We start from the raw sequence: 17,500 nt of genomic DNA, 5'->3' as shown, positions 1-17,500 counted from the left end.
GCAGTGAATTCTAAGCAGTTTTATAATGAATTCATATATTTGTTATGATGTCGTGACAAATATCAATAGGCATAACTATTTACTGAAATGTTTTGATGACAGTGCTAAATGAGGATGTTGTTGTTATGAAGTGTGTTGTCCTGAAGGGGGCAGTTGTTGTGTCTGAGAAAACTCATTAATGCCATAATAACAGTTTACAAAATCAAATAGTGAATAAAAATACCTTATTACAAATTAGACAAAACATAATTTTAAAAGACAATAAACCTCAAATACGATAATACAATAATAACAAAATGGGGAAAGAAGCAAGGAATTATTTACAATTTTAAAGAGACTCGGACATACATTTATAGAAGTCAGAGAGGGACCGTTTCTCTTTGGAAAGATATTTTTGGATGCTAAATAATTTTTCAATAATTTTTCAATAATTTAAAGAAGGAATATCACCATTACATTTGTGTATGTGATATTTTCCCATCATTACAATAATGTTTAACATCAATGATAGAAAAGCCATCAACATAAATTAAATTAAGTTTCATTACCAAGATTCAGCCAACTGTAAATGTCTTGCCAAAACTTTAAAGGCGGGGTGTCCGATTTCTGAATTACGCTTGTTTAGACAAAGTCGGCCGAGTACCAAAACAAGCTTGTAGCCGATCAGCAGTGAGGTGCACAGTGCACAGGACGACATTAGTCGAGCCGAACGCTGATGAAAGTGAAAGCTGGGGGTAGTGATGGGTATCGTTAAGATTTTATTAATACTGCTTATCAATACTGGTACTTATCAATACTGTTATCACTACGCTCTATAATTTAATGCTCATGATGTGAAAAGATGTTAAACATTTTAAGTTTCTTTATTACAGCTGAGCTTTAGAACTGCAGTTTACAAATGTTTCTGTCAAACAGAAAATGCCACATAACAAAACGTGTGTGTGTTCCTGAGCATACCACTTACGGCACTTAGCATGTGTATAGGAGCACATCATAATGTCATTCAACATATATACTATCACTGTGGTTATTTGGCTGGTAGACCCTATTTCTTTTTTCCTTTCTGGTTTTATGTTTTTTTTTATCTGAAGTTCCGGTTTCACCGGTGTCGGTTTTGGTGATTTGAACATTGATAACGGCTATGAGAAATTGGACACCCCGCCTTTAATGTAACAGCGCTAGAAAAGAATAAATGCGCAATAGTTTCAGGTACTTTTAAAGAAATAACACAAGCCTCTACTTCAAAACGATATCTTTTACTTAAAATCTCAGCGAAAACTCACAAATGTCGATGTGAGGTAGTGAGTTGAGTTTGCAAAGTGAGCCGTGTCACTACGTGAGATACTTTGTGTATTTTTGTTCTCAAACAGGCTAATGACTTCATCAAGGGCACTATAATTGTATTCCAGAAATAACAAGCATCACACTTTAAACTAGCACACACCCCCTCCAGTGACTTGATGCAGACGCCGTCCTCATTCACATCAAACACGGCTTGTGTCAAAGCATGTTTGAGAACGCACGCCTGGACCTCAGTTTGACACAGATGGATTTGTGGGTAATGGAGTCTCTGGGGTGGAAGGGATAAGTGCTGACCCTGGGGGATGAGAGGACACCTGCTGTGTGTGATTGTGTGTAAACTACATGACCTTAAACCCACAGATCCACACTTCTCACTTACATTTCATCAATTGCATTTGTCGTTAGTTCAGAGAAGCCCAGAAAAATATTGTGTCTTTTGTAGGACTTCGTGAGGTCGGATTTGTGGTTATGTGTGCAGTGGTTTTATTGTGAGTTTCTCTCTGACCTTTGACCTTCGTTCCATGCAGATATACAGCGAGAAGAGAAGTCAGTTTGATGTGGTGAGAAACACACCCAAACAGCTGGTGGACACCGTGGCGAGAGACATCGCGCGACTGCTACGCAGAAAGCGTAAAGCACTGGAGGTGAGAGCTCAACATCACAAATGAAACACCTGTTACGTTATCCACCCGCTGTCTCTTTTCATCAGAAAAATGTTCAATTTCTAAAAAAGAATATCCAAAAAATAAATCCTATATCAGTGTTTTGTTCTGTTGAACACAAAAGAAGATATTTTGTAGAATGTAGGACAGAAACAGTTCTGGGGCAACATTGACTACTATTGTATTTTTTCCTACTATGAGAGTCAATGGGTGTTGAGATCTGTCTGGTTATAAGCATTCTTCCAAATATCTTTCTCAGTGTTCATCAAAACAAAGAGATTTATACACATTTGGAACAACTCAAAGGAGAGTAAATGATGACAGAATTTTCCTTTTTGGGAAATGTATCCCTTTAAACCACTATTCCTGCAGTGCAACAATAATGGGGAATGTAAACATTTATGTATTTAAAAATACAAAAGTATCTTCAACATTCTTAACTTGAACTTTATTAACTTGTTTGCATGGACTGAGAGATTTCATTACACAATGATAACAATCAATAATTTTACAATATATCAAGAAATTAATCATTTTATGGCTCCAACTCATATAAAGAGCATATGAAGAGTTTGGTTCCACAATGAAAGAAAGATTTTCAAAAATCATCTTTTTTTATTGTGCGTTCAAATTATTATCAATCAAATTGCAGTTGGTTTGTTTACATTTTATCCATATAACTCAGTTATATAAATAACATAAAGTTAAATAAAATACTGGTAACTAACTAAATAAAAATATCATAACTTGATAAAAAAACATCAATTTGGAATTACAATTACAATTAATTTTTACAATTATGATAACGAAGTTTTGCGATTTTGGAACCAAAATTCCTAATTTTTTATCCAAAAAAACTATATTTTCTGGTTTCACAGCCAAGTCTGGTTTGAAACTGTACTGCCAGTAATTGCACATAGTTATCTCAGCCATATTTACTGCCAACTTTTAATGTGATGTTCTAAAAGAGGGCTTGTAAATTAAATATTAATTTCATTTCTCAGAGTACAGCAGACAAATGTTTTTCTAAGCAACAATGCGATTTTACAGACTTGACAGAGGTTTTCCTGAGACAGTTTCCTCTAACGTCTGAGACCTGACTGGCTCTGGATGTTACAGTAGTTTGTTTATCAAGTCTAACCTTCCACAAACTCATCATCTCCCCTTTATGCTTCCATATCCCTGCTTAGCACAATCACATTCTTATGTCCATCTACAGGGGCCATTTATGATCGATTATTTATAAATGTCCTTTAGTTTCGTTTTCATAGCCTACATCAGTCGTGTGTCGTCACCCTTGTGTGCGCACTGTGCTGCTGTGTGATGCAGTTGCTGCAAGGAAACACACAGACGCATGCGGACACAGATTTCTGCGTGAAAATACGCCACAAGTTTGTGTTTTTGGACTAGTTCAAATGCGCGACTGCGTGGCTTTTACAAGAGTGAATTAGATTACGTTGCATATAGATCATCTGTTTTTAAACATTAAGAGCACTTATTGTTGTTAAACTTTGTAAGAAACTACAAAAAATAAGTAGAACAGTACAGTATGTCTAGCAGTTCTTATAATTTATTTTTAGACTTATTTGTTGACCAGTTGTGGTCTGTGCAATAAATAGCAAAAGTTCTGAACTATTCTATTGTGTTTTATTGTTCCAGAATATTAATGATCATATTTACAATAATAATATATTGATATATAAAATAGTACATTTAATAGGTGTCTCTCACATTGACCCACAGAAACATTGAAATATAAGTGTACAATATTTATTCTATTTAGTTTCCATTTCATTAATTTAACATATTTAATATTGGGGTCATCCAAGTTATTTGACATATTTGAACATTTAAAAAAAAGTAACACTATGGTTACATTCCCTAGTAATAAGTTACTTTGACAATGATGTAACTCAGCTACTAACTCAATGACTATTTGTAAGAAGTAACTAGTAACTATAAGTAATACATTTTTAAAGTAACTTGCCCAACACTGATGATAACACAGCAGTATTCAATGAGGTACAATGTAAATGTGAATGCACAAGTGTGATGTGTAAAGTCTGGTCATCAGTGTAGTATAACACCGTCATCACAATCTGGTCTGAGCTGAAAAACAGACGGAAACACATTCTGACTGTTGCGGAAGAAAAACGAGTGTTTATTAAACTTGAGAAGTGAGTCATATGAAAAGTGCCGCAGGATCTTCACAGAATTTCTGCTCATAAATTGGTGTTTGAGTGAGATTAACTGTGATTCAGTGCTGGTGTTTATTTAACAGACTGAAAGTGACTGTAAACCAGCCATCCGAAGTGAAATTACTGTAGTGACACCACGGTACAGTGACATGCGGAATGAATACAGTTGTCGTCGTCTTCATATCTTTTAGGGGCGATTAGCATTTCGTTTCTTTTGCGCACGCAAATTCGTTATTTTAAATGTAGATGTGTGGCAGGCGCGCAAACAGGGAGCGATGCCGTCGCATTTCGCACATTTTCTAGGTGTAAACGAGCTGCATCGAGAATTCTACTTTTCAGAGTGCTGCTCGCGCACCTCTTGCGGCTCATGTTTTCCCTGCAATTTTAGACACGAAATGTGAATGGCCCCTTAGGTCGTGTTAGTAAAAAACATTGTTTTGAAAAGAGTCCTGAGCGCTTTTTATAGCGCCAACGTCTTTTTCTGCAGTTCAGACGTATTTAAGGTTGAAAATGTCCAACTTAAAAAAAAAAATGCCCCACCTTTTTCACAGCTAACCAATGACAGAGACATGTTGTTCCCATAACAACAGGCAAGTAACGCGATTGGCCGAGGAGGCTCAAGCTCAAAAAAATTTAAATGCCTGCCGGGTTTCACGCTTGTTTTGTATATTCACTTTCAATAACTTTTGATGCATTTCTAGCGAGAAATTTTATTTTAGGTTTTTAATATGTGAAATAATCTCGGTTTATAAATCAATTAGAATTCTGTTACGCTGCCTATGAAGCCTGGTTCTCTAAGGTGCCCTCGTGCACAAATGCTATCTTTGAACATTGCTGCATTTTCTTTTTTATTTTACATTAAAGTGGCCCTGCAACGATGTGTCATGCATTCTGACTTCTTTACGTTAAACGTGCTGTCTTCTCATGCTTAACATGGTCAACTTGTCAAAAAACGAATTTTGCTTATTATGTAGTATTTCTGTGCTCGAAACACTTCCCCAGCGATCGTACTGGTTTGTTCACAGCATTTGGGTGATGAATGATATATAAACTGTGGATATAATGCTGGATTTGGAGATGGTTTGAAACTGATATATGGAACCGTCCCAGCGCTAAAAGATACGGACTTGAACCGAGTGTGGTGAGTGAAACTGATGTGTGTGTTTTGTTGACAATGGGTGTGCACATGCTTTGGTTCAGTCTACCCCTCCCCCCGTACGTGCCGTATGTTTTCGGCAAACAATCATAAAGCTGTATCTATCTTTTATAAATTTGATCAAACTAAATACTCTTGAAAGATATGAAGTATGCAATACTACTCTTTAGGTAGCCAAGATTCATATGAGATTGGCAGGAACCCTGTGTTACGCCCACTTTAAAAAACATATTATTGTTTAAAAAGAACTGAAGTGTGAACACGGCCTTACAAGGTACTTCACAATATACTGTCCATTTACCAGAGTTAATAAAAAAATCAAGATGTCCAGAAGACATGATAGTGTAAAATTTTAACTCAAACAAACATGGTAATATAGTGTTATTAGTTGAAGTGATGGAAGGTAAAGTTAAGATGCTTTTGAGGTCAGCAGACAGGACCCAACGTCAGACAAACCCAACAGACACACACAGAGAGAAGGAGAGAGAGAGAGACAGAGAGAGAGACAGAGGGAGAGAGAGAGACAGAAAATTGGCCCGGAATGAGAACAGGCCTTCAGGCATCAGGAAATGCGAGGAAATGAAGTTATGAAATCAATGATTTGAAAATGAGCTGCAGAAGAGACGAGAGAAATTAAGAGAAATGGAGAGTCTGATGAAGGACATGATGGGTTGTAGCTGAAAGAAGAGAGGACCCGGCACAAGACCTGTTCTCTTGTAATGAAAGATCGGATGGAAATTCTGACACAAATGTATAGAAATGGAGCTTGTTATAAATCCTGTTTTCATACGAATGTCTGCGTTGATAAATAAGTGTGAAATAACACCTGAAAAAGAGTTTATGAAAGCTGTGGGAATAAACCAGACCAAAATTCCAGTGACTAGAAATTAAAATAAAGTGTGTTTTTATTCCCGTGACATGTAATGTTATCTCATCTGTCAGTTTTCATCTATGAGCTGAAATGAACAGAAGTTATGTTATATTTCATGTTTTCATCCAGGATGAACAGAACGGGAGTTGTGCTCCTCAGTTAATGTTTGTTTTTGGTATCTGTAGGTCAGACCTCATGTCCCAAATACATCAGATCTATAGTGTGACATAAAAAATCCTGCTAATGACACAACATTCTTCTCATCTATTAAGTGTGTGTGTGTGACAGATGTCATGGTCGGGTCTGGGATGCTGTCATGTTAAGAACAGTATTGCAGTAGTGTGTGTGTTTGTCCTTCTCTTAGCTGTGTGTGTGTGTCTCTCTCTTTTTCTCTCTCTCTCTTTCTCAGTTCGTCTCTCTCTTTCTCACATCCACCCGTCCTGTCTTTCGTTTGGATTTCCCAGAAACAGCTGATAGAGCAGAACAGGAGCTGTCAATCAAATGTCTGAGTGTCACTTGTGTGATAGTGATGTCACACATCCTGGTGTACTTACAGCGGAGGTCTGTGGTCTTTATAGCCCTATTTGGATGGGATTAGTTTTACATGGGGAGGCGGGGTAAAGTCATTATTACGGGAGCTTCACGGTCATTTTAGTCCTGTTTTAATGTGCCATCTCAGTAAGAATTATGGACCATGTCGGGAAAGATTATGGCAACTTTTACCTTCTGAATAAAGGTCTGGAATAACTATCTCGGACCTATATATATATATATATATATACAGTATATATGAAGAGTTTGGTTCCAAAAAGAGATAAAAAGTCAATGTTTTTATTGTGTTTTACTTTGTTAGTTAGCTATATTATTTAGTTATTATGGCTTAAATCAACTACAGGTTGATTGATATGAATTGGAATAACAATAAAATGACATGATTTCTGAACATTTTTAAAAACATAGTTATCTCACTTTGGAACCCGACTCTTCATATTACCTCACTGGTTTTCCTCGTGGAAGATTTGCATGTGTTACAAATGAGGTAATAAAATGTTTCAAATTAATATTTAATAACTTACTTATGAGGTAAGTAGCAGTGTAATAAACAGAATCGTTGTATGGCTTGAGTTATATTCATGATCTCTTACATATATATATGTTTGTGCACATGATATCATAAAGCAACGTCATACGCACATGACGACAGACGATGGAGGCTTATATATAAATCTTATCCAGTCATAGAGCGTTCGGACCAAACACGACTTGCGCAAATAAATCGTGCTATTCGTGCATAGTTGGACACTTGAGCATTTTGACTCGCTTGCTACGTCATCATCACGTCACTACTAGAGCGTCAAACGCCCGAAACGCTCAATTCACGCTGCCTCATTCGTGCGAATCGCACTGCAGGATGTTCTATCGTGTCTTTGCATTGACTGAACATGTAAATCATTCGTGCTTTACGCTTCATTCGCGTTTGGTGGGAACACACAGTCAGAATAGGGCTTATGATCATGTTTATTCAATTGTACAGACACATATTTCGTTGTTATTTTCAGTCATTTTCTCTCTTAAGCACTGACTTTGGTGCATGAGCTTGTAATTCCCTTGGGTATTTTTCTGGGTGTAAACCGTCTCTTATATCCTTGCACATATTATGAGGCAGTTATGTCATCTGATAACACACACACAGAGTTTCCCCTCCTGAGCGTTTTGTGTCAATTTGTTTATCAAATCTGGTGGTCTGGTGGTCTGTTCTTTTGCCCGGGATTAATTGGGTGCCCCTCCGATCTTTACACGGGCTAAATTTAGTCCTGCGCTTTCTGCCGGCCCTAAAAATAAACACAGGATTAATTACTCCTGCTGTTACTCTGAGGAGAGGACGGGGAATAACACGGCGCTCTAGACGTTCTGTGTGGAGAGACGCTGGAGACGGAGAGATGTGCTTGATGTGGGCTGCAGGAGAACTCTTTTATCAGGAGGAGGTAATGAAAGAATGACAGTGACAGATGGTAAAGTGACATCAATGCTGATAAGATATGCAAAACAATTACACAACATCACTGCACTCATCTGCATGCACTCACGCACTGATTTCTCAAAAGTGTTTTTCATTTGTTCTCTCCTTGTAAATCCATTCCCCCCTTGTACCACTCCGAACTTAAAAGGGATCGTAAAAGCAAACAGTTTCTCTTCCCCTCGGTCACGAGTCCCTCTGAAAGAAGTGGAAGAAAAAAACAAGAAAGTCATTTAGATTTCCATTTCCTTCAGGTGCAGAATGAGGCTGTTTTAGTGCTCCGGTCCCTTTGGAGAGAGAGAGAGAGAGAAAAAACTAGGCCTCAGATATAGCACACATCAATGAGAGTCTTCAGTACTTTTTATAATTGAGGAACATCTGGATCTTCAGGTTGTTTGAGAAGAGAGAACAAACACATCATTCTACATTCTTTATTTCATTGAGGAGAGAAAATCTAATTGGGTTTGATTAAACAATGTTTACTACAGTATACTGTTGTACTGTATATTAAAGTGATTACTCTTTGTTGATATATTCTACAGTATTCTGTATTATTATCCTTTATACTTCTAAATATAAAGGTGCTTAAAAGGTAGGTTTGGGGATGGAAAATCAATTCCAATTTGGGATCGGAATCTAAAGGAATAGGAATTGGATAATTGAGATAAAAATTTGTATTCCTGTTATCAAACCTATGTACATATTTTCAGAGAAGTACACACGTTGCGTGATCTACTGATGTCTCAATAAAAGCCCTTATGAAAATGAACAGTATTTTTGCTATAGTAAGCAGAGTTTAAATAAAGTTTAATACAAATTGTAATAAATCTGAAAAATCATGGTTTTATGTATATCTATACACAAAACTGTGCTCATAAATAGATATTTTTTCAATAAAAAGGCTTAATGGCCAACAGGTTGATATCTAAATGTTTTACTTCAACTGTGGATTCGAAACTGGGAATCAATAAAAATCTAAATCAATAAGCTGAAGAATTGGAATCGGAATTGATCAAATGAAAACGATTCCAAACCCTATTAAAAGTTGTTCATGGCAATGCGACAGAAGAACCATTTTTGGTTCCACAAAGAAGCTTTCATCCAGAGGCTCTTCAAATAATCATTTATTTCTTACATTTTATCATCTGAATCAAGGTTATTTAACTTTAATAAAATTAAAACTATGTAAACGTTTCTGTCCAATGAAATGAAATCAAATATGGAATAACTTAACTAAAGGGAAAATTGAAATGTTGCCCCAAAAATAAACAGATATCAGTTCAAAGCACAAAAATTATAATAATAAACAGAAACTAAAATAAAACTGAAATAAAAATGTATTCAATGTTATACAGCATCATAGAAAATAAACAGATCAATTATAAAATCACAAAAGCATAAACCAAAATTGCTAAAACTTTAACTAAAATTAACATGAAATGTAAAATCTAAAAACAGAAGAGAATTTTTAAATATAATAACTCAGATCTGAAGAACCCTTTTTCACCACAAAGAACCTTTTATGAAAGAGAAAAGTTCTTCAGATGTTAAAGGATCTTAATGGAACCAAACGTGAAGCACCTTTTTTTAAAGAGAGTATTGATAAACAGCACTGGAGTATGATGTCATTTTACTAGTGCAGTTTACTACACTAATACTAAAGTGCACTTGAGCGTGTTTCATGGTGTGGAAAATGTGTTGAGGTTTTCAAGAGAATCCTCTGGATGACTGTTTTCTGGTGTGTCTTCAGTTTGGTTGTGTGTTTATTGTGATATGTATTTCACGTTGCGTCTCTCTGAGTTTCTCCTCGCAGCACATGCCATTCAGATATATGACCGCCCATTAGCATCCGTCTGTTAGCACCTGCAGCAGAAGACATCACACCTCCAGCTTTTCTTTCTTTCTCTCTCAAACACACACAAACCTGCATCCACACTCACATTAAAAGAACAAATGAACGCAGCCATCGTGATGTTAAAGCTCCGGGTCACAACGTCAGCCACTGAAATCACAGCTCCATCGTTCATTCTTGTGTACAAGTGGATTAAAAATGCAAATACACGAAATGCTAACGCCATCTTTACGCATTGACATATTTACTAAATGGCTTAATTATTCAATCGTTTTTATTTGCATGGAAATCACGCTTCATTTAGCATTCGTGTTATTACTGAAATTATTCTTTTGCATCGATGAATTTTTTTGCCCGTAAGTTAGAACAGAAAAATGTAAATGTATTAATTTAGTGTTTATAAGCATATTTAAAGTTTTTTGCCGGCCTTCTTGTTTAAGTGCAATTACCGCAGGGACGGATGAGAATGTGATGATACCGACTAACATCTGTTTATCACGCACATACACACAAGAGAAGGAAAGAACGAGCGAGCGAGCGTGTGAATGTAAACGATACATACAGAAGACAGAATTGAGCGTGATGAAGTGTAAGATGAGTGCGGCATGACAATTTCATCCTAAACCATCCGCTGCTATATTTGAAATCCATAAAGATTGTGTTTAGTATTCTCTTGTTCATTATTGTTGGCGAATGCATTTCGAATTTATTCAGTCTGTTGTTTTCGGAGCTGCAGGCTACAATTGAAAGAGATTGTTGTGGTTTTGTGTGGAAATGGGGCTTTTGAAAATGTTCCCATTCACAATTGAATATGAAGCGTGTTTGTGTGCTGAATAGAAAGTGTGATGCAGAGAGATTTTCACAGCCACACGTGCATGACAGATCTGCATCTCTATACACTCTTTTACACAAGAGGAACATGTTGAAGAAATGCTGAGAAATATATTGATCAGGCTGCGTTTTTCTTTGTGTGAATGACACAGATAATGTGTGTATATTCTGAATACAGCATGACTAGGACTAGGACCATTACCGTAACATGACTCATGTATGTGTGTTGGGCCGTGAGGACTTCATTACATGTCGCTGATGTATAAGGTTATGGGATGAGCAAACGGCACCACAGGGTCAGTCAAACACGGCCTTTGATTTCTTTTTAAGCGCTTGTGAAGAATTCATTAAAGACACATTACAGGACTCGTACCAAAGTTGTTATTTGTGGGTTTTTTTTAAAGTGTTAAAACAAACTGATGAAATAATAAATAAACATAATAAATGATGTTGTAATTCCAATAAATTATTGGATATATATATTTAAACATATTGACAAAGGGGGGAATTTGTGTCAGTTAACACGAATGAATAGATTACAGTTTGTAAGAATATCATTAATTCCTGTGAGATTGTTGAATAATCAAACAAAACTTCACTAAGAAGAAATTCAAATTTAAAAATGTTACCGCCCACTTTACCAAAGGCAACGCTTTTCTGAACAATGGTCACCACAAAACTAAAAAATATAGCGAACTCTTCAAAACCTTAAAGATAAATGAACATTAAACAATAACAAATGTTTGTTTTTACTTAAAAATGCAAAAAATTACACTAATTTATGAAAATAGCACTCAAAACGCAGATATATGAAAAGCATGCTGGGAAATAAAAGTCCTCTGCTCTATTGTAACTATTTTATGTTAATTCCTTTATTTTGTGCCATTATGAACTGATTCAGTTAAATGACTTAACATAAAAAAATCATGTTGTGACCAAATTTTCCAGAAGTTGTGTTGATTGCACTTAAGTAAGTTAAGTAAATTGGACAAGCAGCAAAAATCATTTTGGACATTTGGGAAACAACATTCCCATCAGTCGAATAATAAAATGTCTGATTCAGTGAATAAGAGTAAAAATGATTCTGACCATGTTTCATTTATAAAGTGAGGAATATTTAGAAATGATTTTATAAATGTTGCTTTGATTTGCAGTCCACGCTCAGGAGTTGAAGTGTTAACCTCTCATCCTGCTGCTGTTATCTCTGTCCTGGACCTGAGGTCGTCTGGAGCGTTAGTCTGGGTTTCTGTCCGCCAGGATCACTAATCTACGCTTCACCTCCTCTAATCTCACCGGCCCACCCGACCACCCACCGCTGCTTTAGGCCACAGACTTCTGCTGAATTATCATTAGAGCCGTTCATCCGCTTCTCAACGTTACATATTCTGTCCTCAGATTTCTGATGTGTAGTCATGAGAACAGACGAGGTTTCAGGTCATGATGCGAGACGTCTGGAAGTGAGAGTTAGTTGAGTTGTGTTGATGTTGAAGAGAGCAGTAGTTTCTGTGACTGATGTTATTAGATCTTAAGATCCTCAGGAGTATCAAATGAGAGGGACATTGTGTAAACACATGTAGAGTCTATAGATGTAAAACAATCTGCATTTGAGGAAATGTGATGAGAAATGATTGAGCTGATATCGAGATCTTCAATAATATTGATTTGTGATTACAGACTTGAGAAATCTGAGCTCAGATTGACACACTGTTGACGTCTCTTCTGAGACATTTGTGAGATCTCTTACTCATTTTCTCAGGAGAAATATCTGAGAAGCAGATGAGACTTGATGTCACCGTGATATTGAAGTTGCGATCATCTTCTTTTTCATGTTGTGACGAACATCCAAGTGAAGCGGATTTTGAAATTTGAAGAAAAAAGTAGGGCGGGACTCCATGTCGCCCTCCCTTAATTGATTGGATTGTTGTCAGTTGACCTAATACAACAGCGGCAAAGTCTGTTTACGAAAGGTCATGCCACTCGTCTAATTTGTGGTTTAAGTTAGAATTTTTCTATTGTCTCAGAATGAACATTAGCAGACATCAGTTACTGTAAAACACATGAGCTCTCAACCATTACGTCTTCAAGGCCCACCATTGTGTTCAACAACATTCAAATGCCCCGCTCACAAAAAATCTTCTTATTTCTACCGAATAAACATTAACTGGAAATTACGTTGTAGTAGAGTAGGCGGGGCGAGACCGTGGTTCGAGTCCGGTGAGTAATTGTGAATTGGCGCCAGCTGTGCGCACACCGGGCTCGAATCAGCCGGCTATCAGCCGGCTATTATTACTTTATTAAATGTTTGTTTAAATGTCTTCCGGTTCCCGACTCCTTCCTTCCCTTTTATTGAGATTTGTTACATTGGTGCCGAAACCCGGGAGGAAGGAAGGAGTCGGGAACCGGAAGACATTTAAACAAACATTTAATAAAGTAATAATAGCCGGCGGCCCCTCACGGACGACCGCCGGCGCAATAACATTAACATAAACATAAATACAAATACAAACACAAGTTCGGGCCCGGTCCTCTCTCTTCGACGGTCCGGTCGCTCGTTCCTTTTATGCTCCCATCTCCTACGTGATTCGAGCCCGGTGTGCGCACAGCTGGCGCCAATTCACAATTACTCACCGGACTCGAACCACGGTCTCGCCCCGCCTACTCTACTACATATGTATTAATTATAAAAATAGCCAAATAATAAGAAAAATCATTTTGTCTAATTTTAAAATATTGGTCATTTTGGGGGCCCTTGGAAGTCAGCTTGGGCCCCCTTGAGAGCCACTGGTATAACACATTTATTAATTTTGCCTAATTCGTAATAAGACAGCTTTAACACACACACGTTCTTTCAGCCAATCATTCACAAGCTCACAGTCATCCAGCGTTGCGTTTGACAGCTTGACATTTTTTTGTCGGTATCTCGCTGGGTGAAGATCTGACTATAGTAATGATTGACAGTGAATTATTTATGTTGCATAAATCAGTCGCTCCAGTATTTGCTCATTTTCAAGCTGTTGTGTTGTAGACGTGCCCGTGTGCATTTGTCAGCGGACCGCCTGCTAAATGATCATCAGAAATGAGTTCTGCTCTCTGATTGGCTGATGCCTTACGGCCATGTAATGACAGAAAAGCCTACAGGAGAGTTTGCCACCTTTGACCTTGAGAAAATAACCTTTGGGATGTGGAGGAGCGTGCCGATTGCCTCTTGCTTCTTTTCGAACTCTTCTGTCCTTCATCTCTCTCTCTCTCTCTCTCTCTCTCTCTCTCTTGAGATCTCTCACTTCAGTAATCCAAGTAACTGAAGATAAAAGGGTCGTGTGTGACTCCACTGTCTTCAGTCCTTTAATACAAATTAATCCCTCTCATTGATTACAAATTTACAAGCTTATGTAAAGCTTATCAAAATAAGCCTGTACCTGTCTACAGCCGTTTGTCCAGCACCACACACACACATCACACTACGGTTTAACTCTGAGATTTGTGAACCGAACCTGAGCTCTGAACCTTTCTGATGTTAATATAAATGAGCAAATCTAGATTTATCAATACTACCCAACTAAACTAAACTAGTGTGTTCCCCCTTTTCGTCACACACAACAGGTGGTGTAAAAGTGTGTCGCACTAATGCATACGTGTGGTTGTATTCTTTCAGTAGATCATCTCTCTCTCTCTCTCTCTCTCTCTCTCTGTCTGTTTGTGATGGATGGAAGGCTGGGTTTGAATGGAGAGATGGATGTGTTGTGTGTTGAAGCAGTCAGTCTGTTGGCCCGCTGCCACTGCAGATTATTTCCCAAATTATTACAGCCGCCAGATGCTTGTCAGAAGACTCTCTCTCTCTCTCTCTCTCTCTCTGTCAAGGTTAGACTGCTGGAGATCTCTGTCTCTGTTCAAGTCATAAAGAAAATCCTGATTTATGGACATAAATTTCTCTTTTTTTTCTTTCAGTTTGGGTTGAAATGTCTGAAATATCTTTCGATCATGCGGTTCTGAAGCTCATCTCTCATATACAATAATTATTAATTGGCAATGATAAAAACCTGCTCTATCATGATGCAGTAACCCAAATGCCTCTGTATCAAAGGGATTGTGAATTGTGCAGCATTAATCTATATTTGGCTTTATTGTTCAATCTTGACAGTAAACGGGTCTTCCTTTCGATTGTCGGTTGACATGTGGGTGGGCTCTTTCTTTCGCCTTGCCGTGGGAGTTATTTTACGAGAGAATTGTCCAATAAGTGACTAAGAAAAGTTGTTTCGAAACGGCTTTTCATGTTTGTAAAAAACTTTCCCAAACGAATGCCGGGGGAGTGTATCGAGCACAGAAATACTATGTCATACGTCCAACTTGCTTTTTGACAAGTTGACCATGTCAAGCATGAGAAGCCAGCACGTTTAACATTGTAAAGAAGTCAGAATTCATGCATCCCCCCTTTAAGGAAGAGAATTACTGTATTATTAGATGTGATAATTATAGAGTAACTGGTGTACTGTTGTCATCCTATCCATTCAAATCCTGTGGGCTGAGCAGCAGTAATCTTCTTATGTGTTTCCTCTCAAGAGATCATACATACAGCGCCAAACATCACTACAAAAAACACATTTCATTCTGCATGAAAACGTGTGTTTGTCTGACACGTTTCTCACATTAACGCTGTTAACACATTAAACTAATGGACGCTTTAAACTGCTTCATTTACTTTGAATTAATGACTGAATGTCAGGTGTCTCTACCAAACGCTTCTCTTTATCATGACATTATGAAGAGAGACTCATTTATTCAGAATAGTGTTTTAAAGTTATTCTCTGCATGTGTTAATGGACTGATGTAAACTGAATGTACTGAAAGAGAGAAATACTACATATAAAGCAGATCTCACGTGATGAATTACAGTAAATAAAACACAACTGAGAACTCCATCACATCTCATGAGCTGTAAGAAGGAGAAGGTTCAGAAGAATGTTGTGATCCAGGACATCTGAATGATGTTTTCATGAATGTGTCGGTGTGTCCGCAGGTCCTTCTGTCCTTCCACACTGTTGAGTCCTGCGGCGAGCTGCTCAAGTTTATATTATATAAATGTAGGGAAGGATGAATGATTTTAGAAAGGCCTGTTACAGATCCTCTTAAACAGAGCTGAAGCGATTGAAACATCTCACTGTGAATGAACTGAAGACAGACAGACGGAGAGAGAGAGAGAGAAGAAGACTCGAGTCATGATATTCCAAAAAAAGCCCAGTAGCCAAAATCAACATCACCGTTTCAAACTAAACAACGTGCCCCTAGAACACACCAAGAACTACACATATCTTGGTATAAACATTAGTAACACCGGAAACTTAAACAAGGCTGTGAATGACCTGAGAGACAAGGCACGAAGAGCCTTTTACGCCATCAAAAAGAATATCAAAATTGACATCCCAACCGTAATCTGGTTGAAAATAATACAATCAATTATAGAACCAATCGCGCTGTATGGAAGTGAGGTTTGGGGTCCTCTCGCCAACCAAGAGTTCACCAGATGGGACAAACACCCAATAGAGATTCTGCAAACAGAAATGTGTAAAAACATTTTACGGGTACAGAGAAAAACTCCAAACAATGCTTGCAGAGCAGAATTAGGACTGTATCCTCTAATCATTAAAATACAAAAAAGAGCTTTAAAATTCTACACACACCTTAAGAACAGCGACACAGACACACTCCATCACAAAGCCTTAAGCCATCAAGAGCTGAGCCCAGAGAGAAACCCCTTCATCCAACTGATCTCACAACTAACTCTACAACCCCAAACATGCCCAAGTCAACCCCAAACCCCAGCCAGACTAAACCAAATGATGAAAAGACAAAAAGAGAAATATCTCCAACACTGGACAGAAGCAACAGCTCAGCAAAGTAAACTGGAATGCTATCTGTCACTAAAGAGAGAATATAAAGTGTCAGAATACCTCACAAGCGTATCAGACCCTAAACTAAGAAAAGTGTTGAGCATGTACAGACTCAGTGATCACCAGCTCACTGTAGAGACGGGCAGATACAGACACACATGGACACCGAGAGAAGAGCGACTGTGTCCACACTGCACACACAATCAAGTGGAAACAGAGCTGCACTTTCTCCTCTCCTGTCCCAACTACACACACATCAGAGAAACATTCTTCCCCCAGTTTACAAACTTACACAAAGACTTTGACCAGTTTCAACAAAAGGACAAGATCTCATACATACTGGGAGAAAAGTCAAGAAGCTCAAACCTGGCTGCAAGATATGTCAAGTCCTGCCACGACCAAAGAACAAGCAGCACAACACAACACAACACTGACAGGACAACACACACAAACTGACACTGTCACCCTTATTGAGAACTTTAATTAAAACTGTTTTTCTGTTTATATTGAGATGTGTATATATATAGATTTTTACTTATAGACTTTTAATTTTATTCTATTTTATTTTTGATCTTAATCTGTATTTCTGCATGTTTATATTTAATCTTGTGCTTTGGCAATGTAAATTTTCTTTTATCATGCCAATAAAGCTCCTTTGAATCTTGAATCTTGAATCTTGAGAGAGAGAGAGAGAGAGATGAAGAATTATGGAGAGGGATCAGAGCT

The 17,500-nt window shown here is 37.6% G+C and overlaps 1 protein-coding gene across 4 annotated transcripts in view; it reads left to right on the top strand.

The window, feature by feature from the left end:
* Positions 1–17,500, top strand: part of cacna2d2a (calcium channel, voltage-dependent, alpha 2/delta subunit 2a) — a 132,490-nt gene that overhangs the window by 34,747 nt on the left and 80,243 nt on the right. For all 4 annotated transcript variants that reach the window (XM_056749912.1, XM_056749911.1, XM_056749910.1 and 1 more), the window contains exon 3: positions 1,830–1,946. In XM_056749912.1, the coding sequence (XP_056605890.1) occupies positions 1,830–1,946 (117 nt within the window). The remainder of the gene's footprint in view (positions 1–1,829; positions 1,947–17,500) is intronic.

The sequence above is a fragment of the Triplophysa dalaica genome, chromosome 6 (genome assembly GCF_015846415.1).
Source record: "Triplophysa dalaica isolate WHDGS20190420 chromosome 6, ASM1584641v1, whole genome shotgun sequence".
NCBI classification, from domain to species: Eukaryota; Metazoa; Chordata; class Actinopteri; order Cypriniformes; family Nemacheilidae; genus Triplophysa; species Triplophysa dalaica.
The sequence above is the reverse complement of the archived record's forward strand: the minus strand, read 5'-3'. Positions and strand labels throughout refer to the sequence as shown.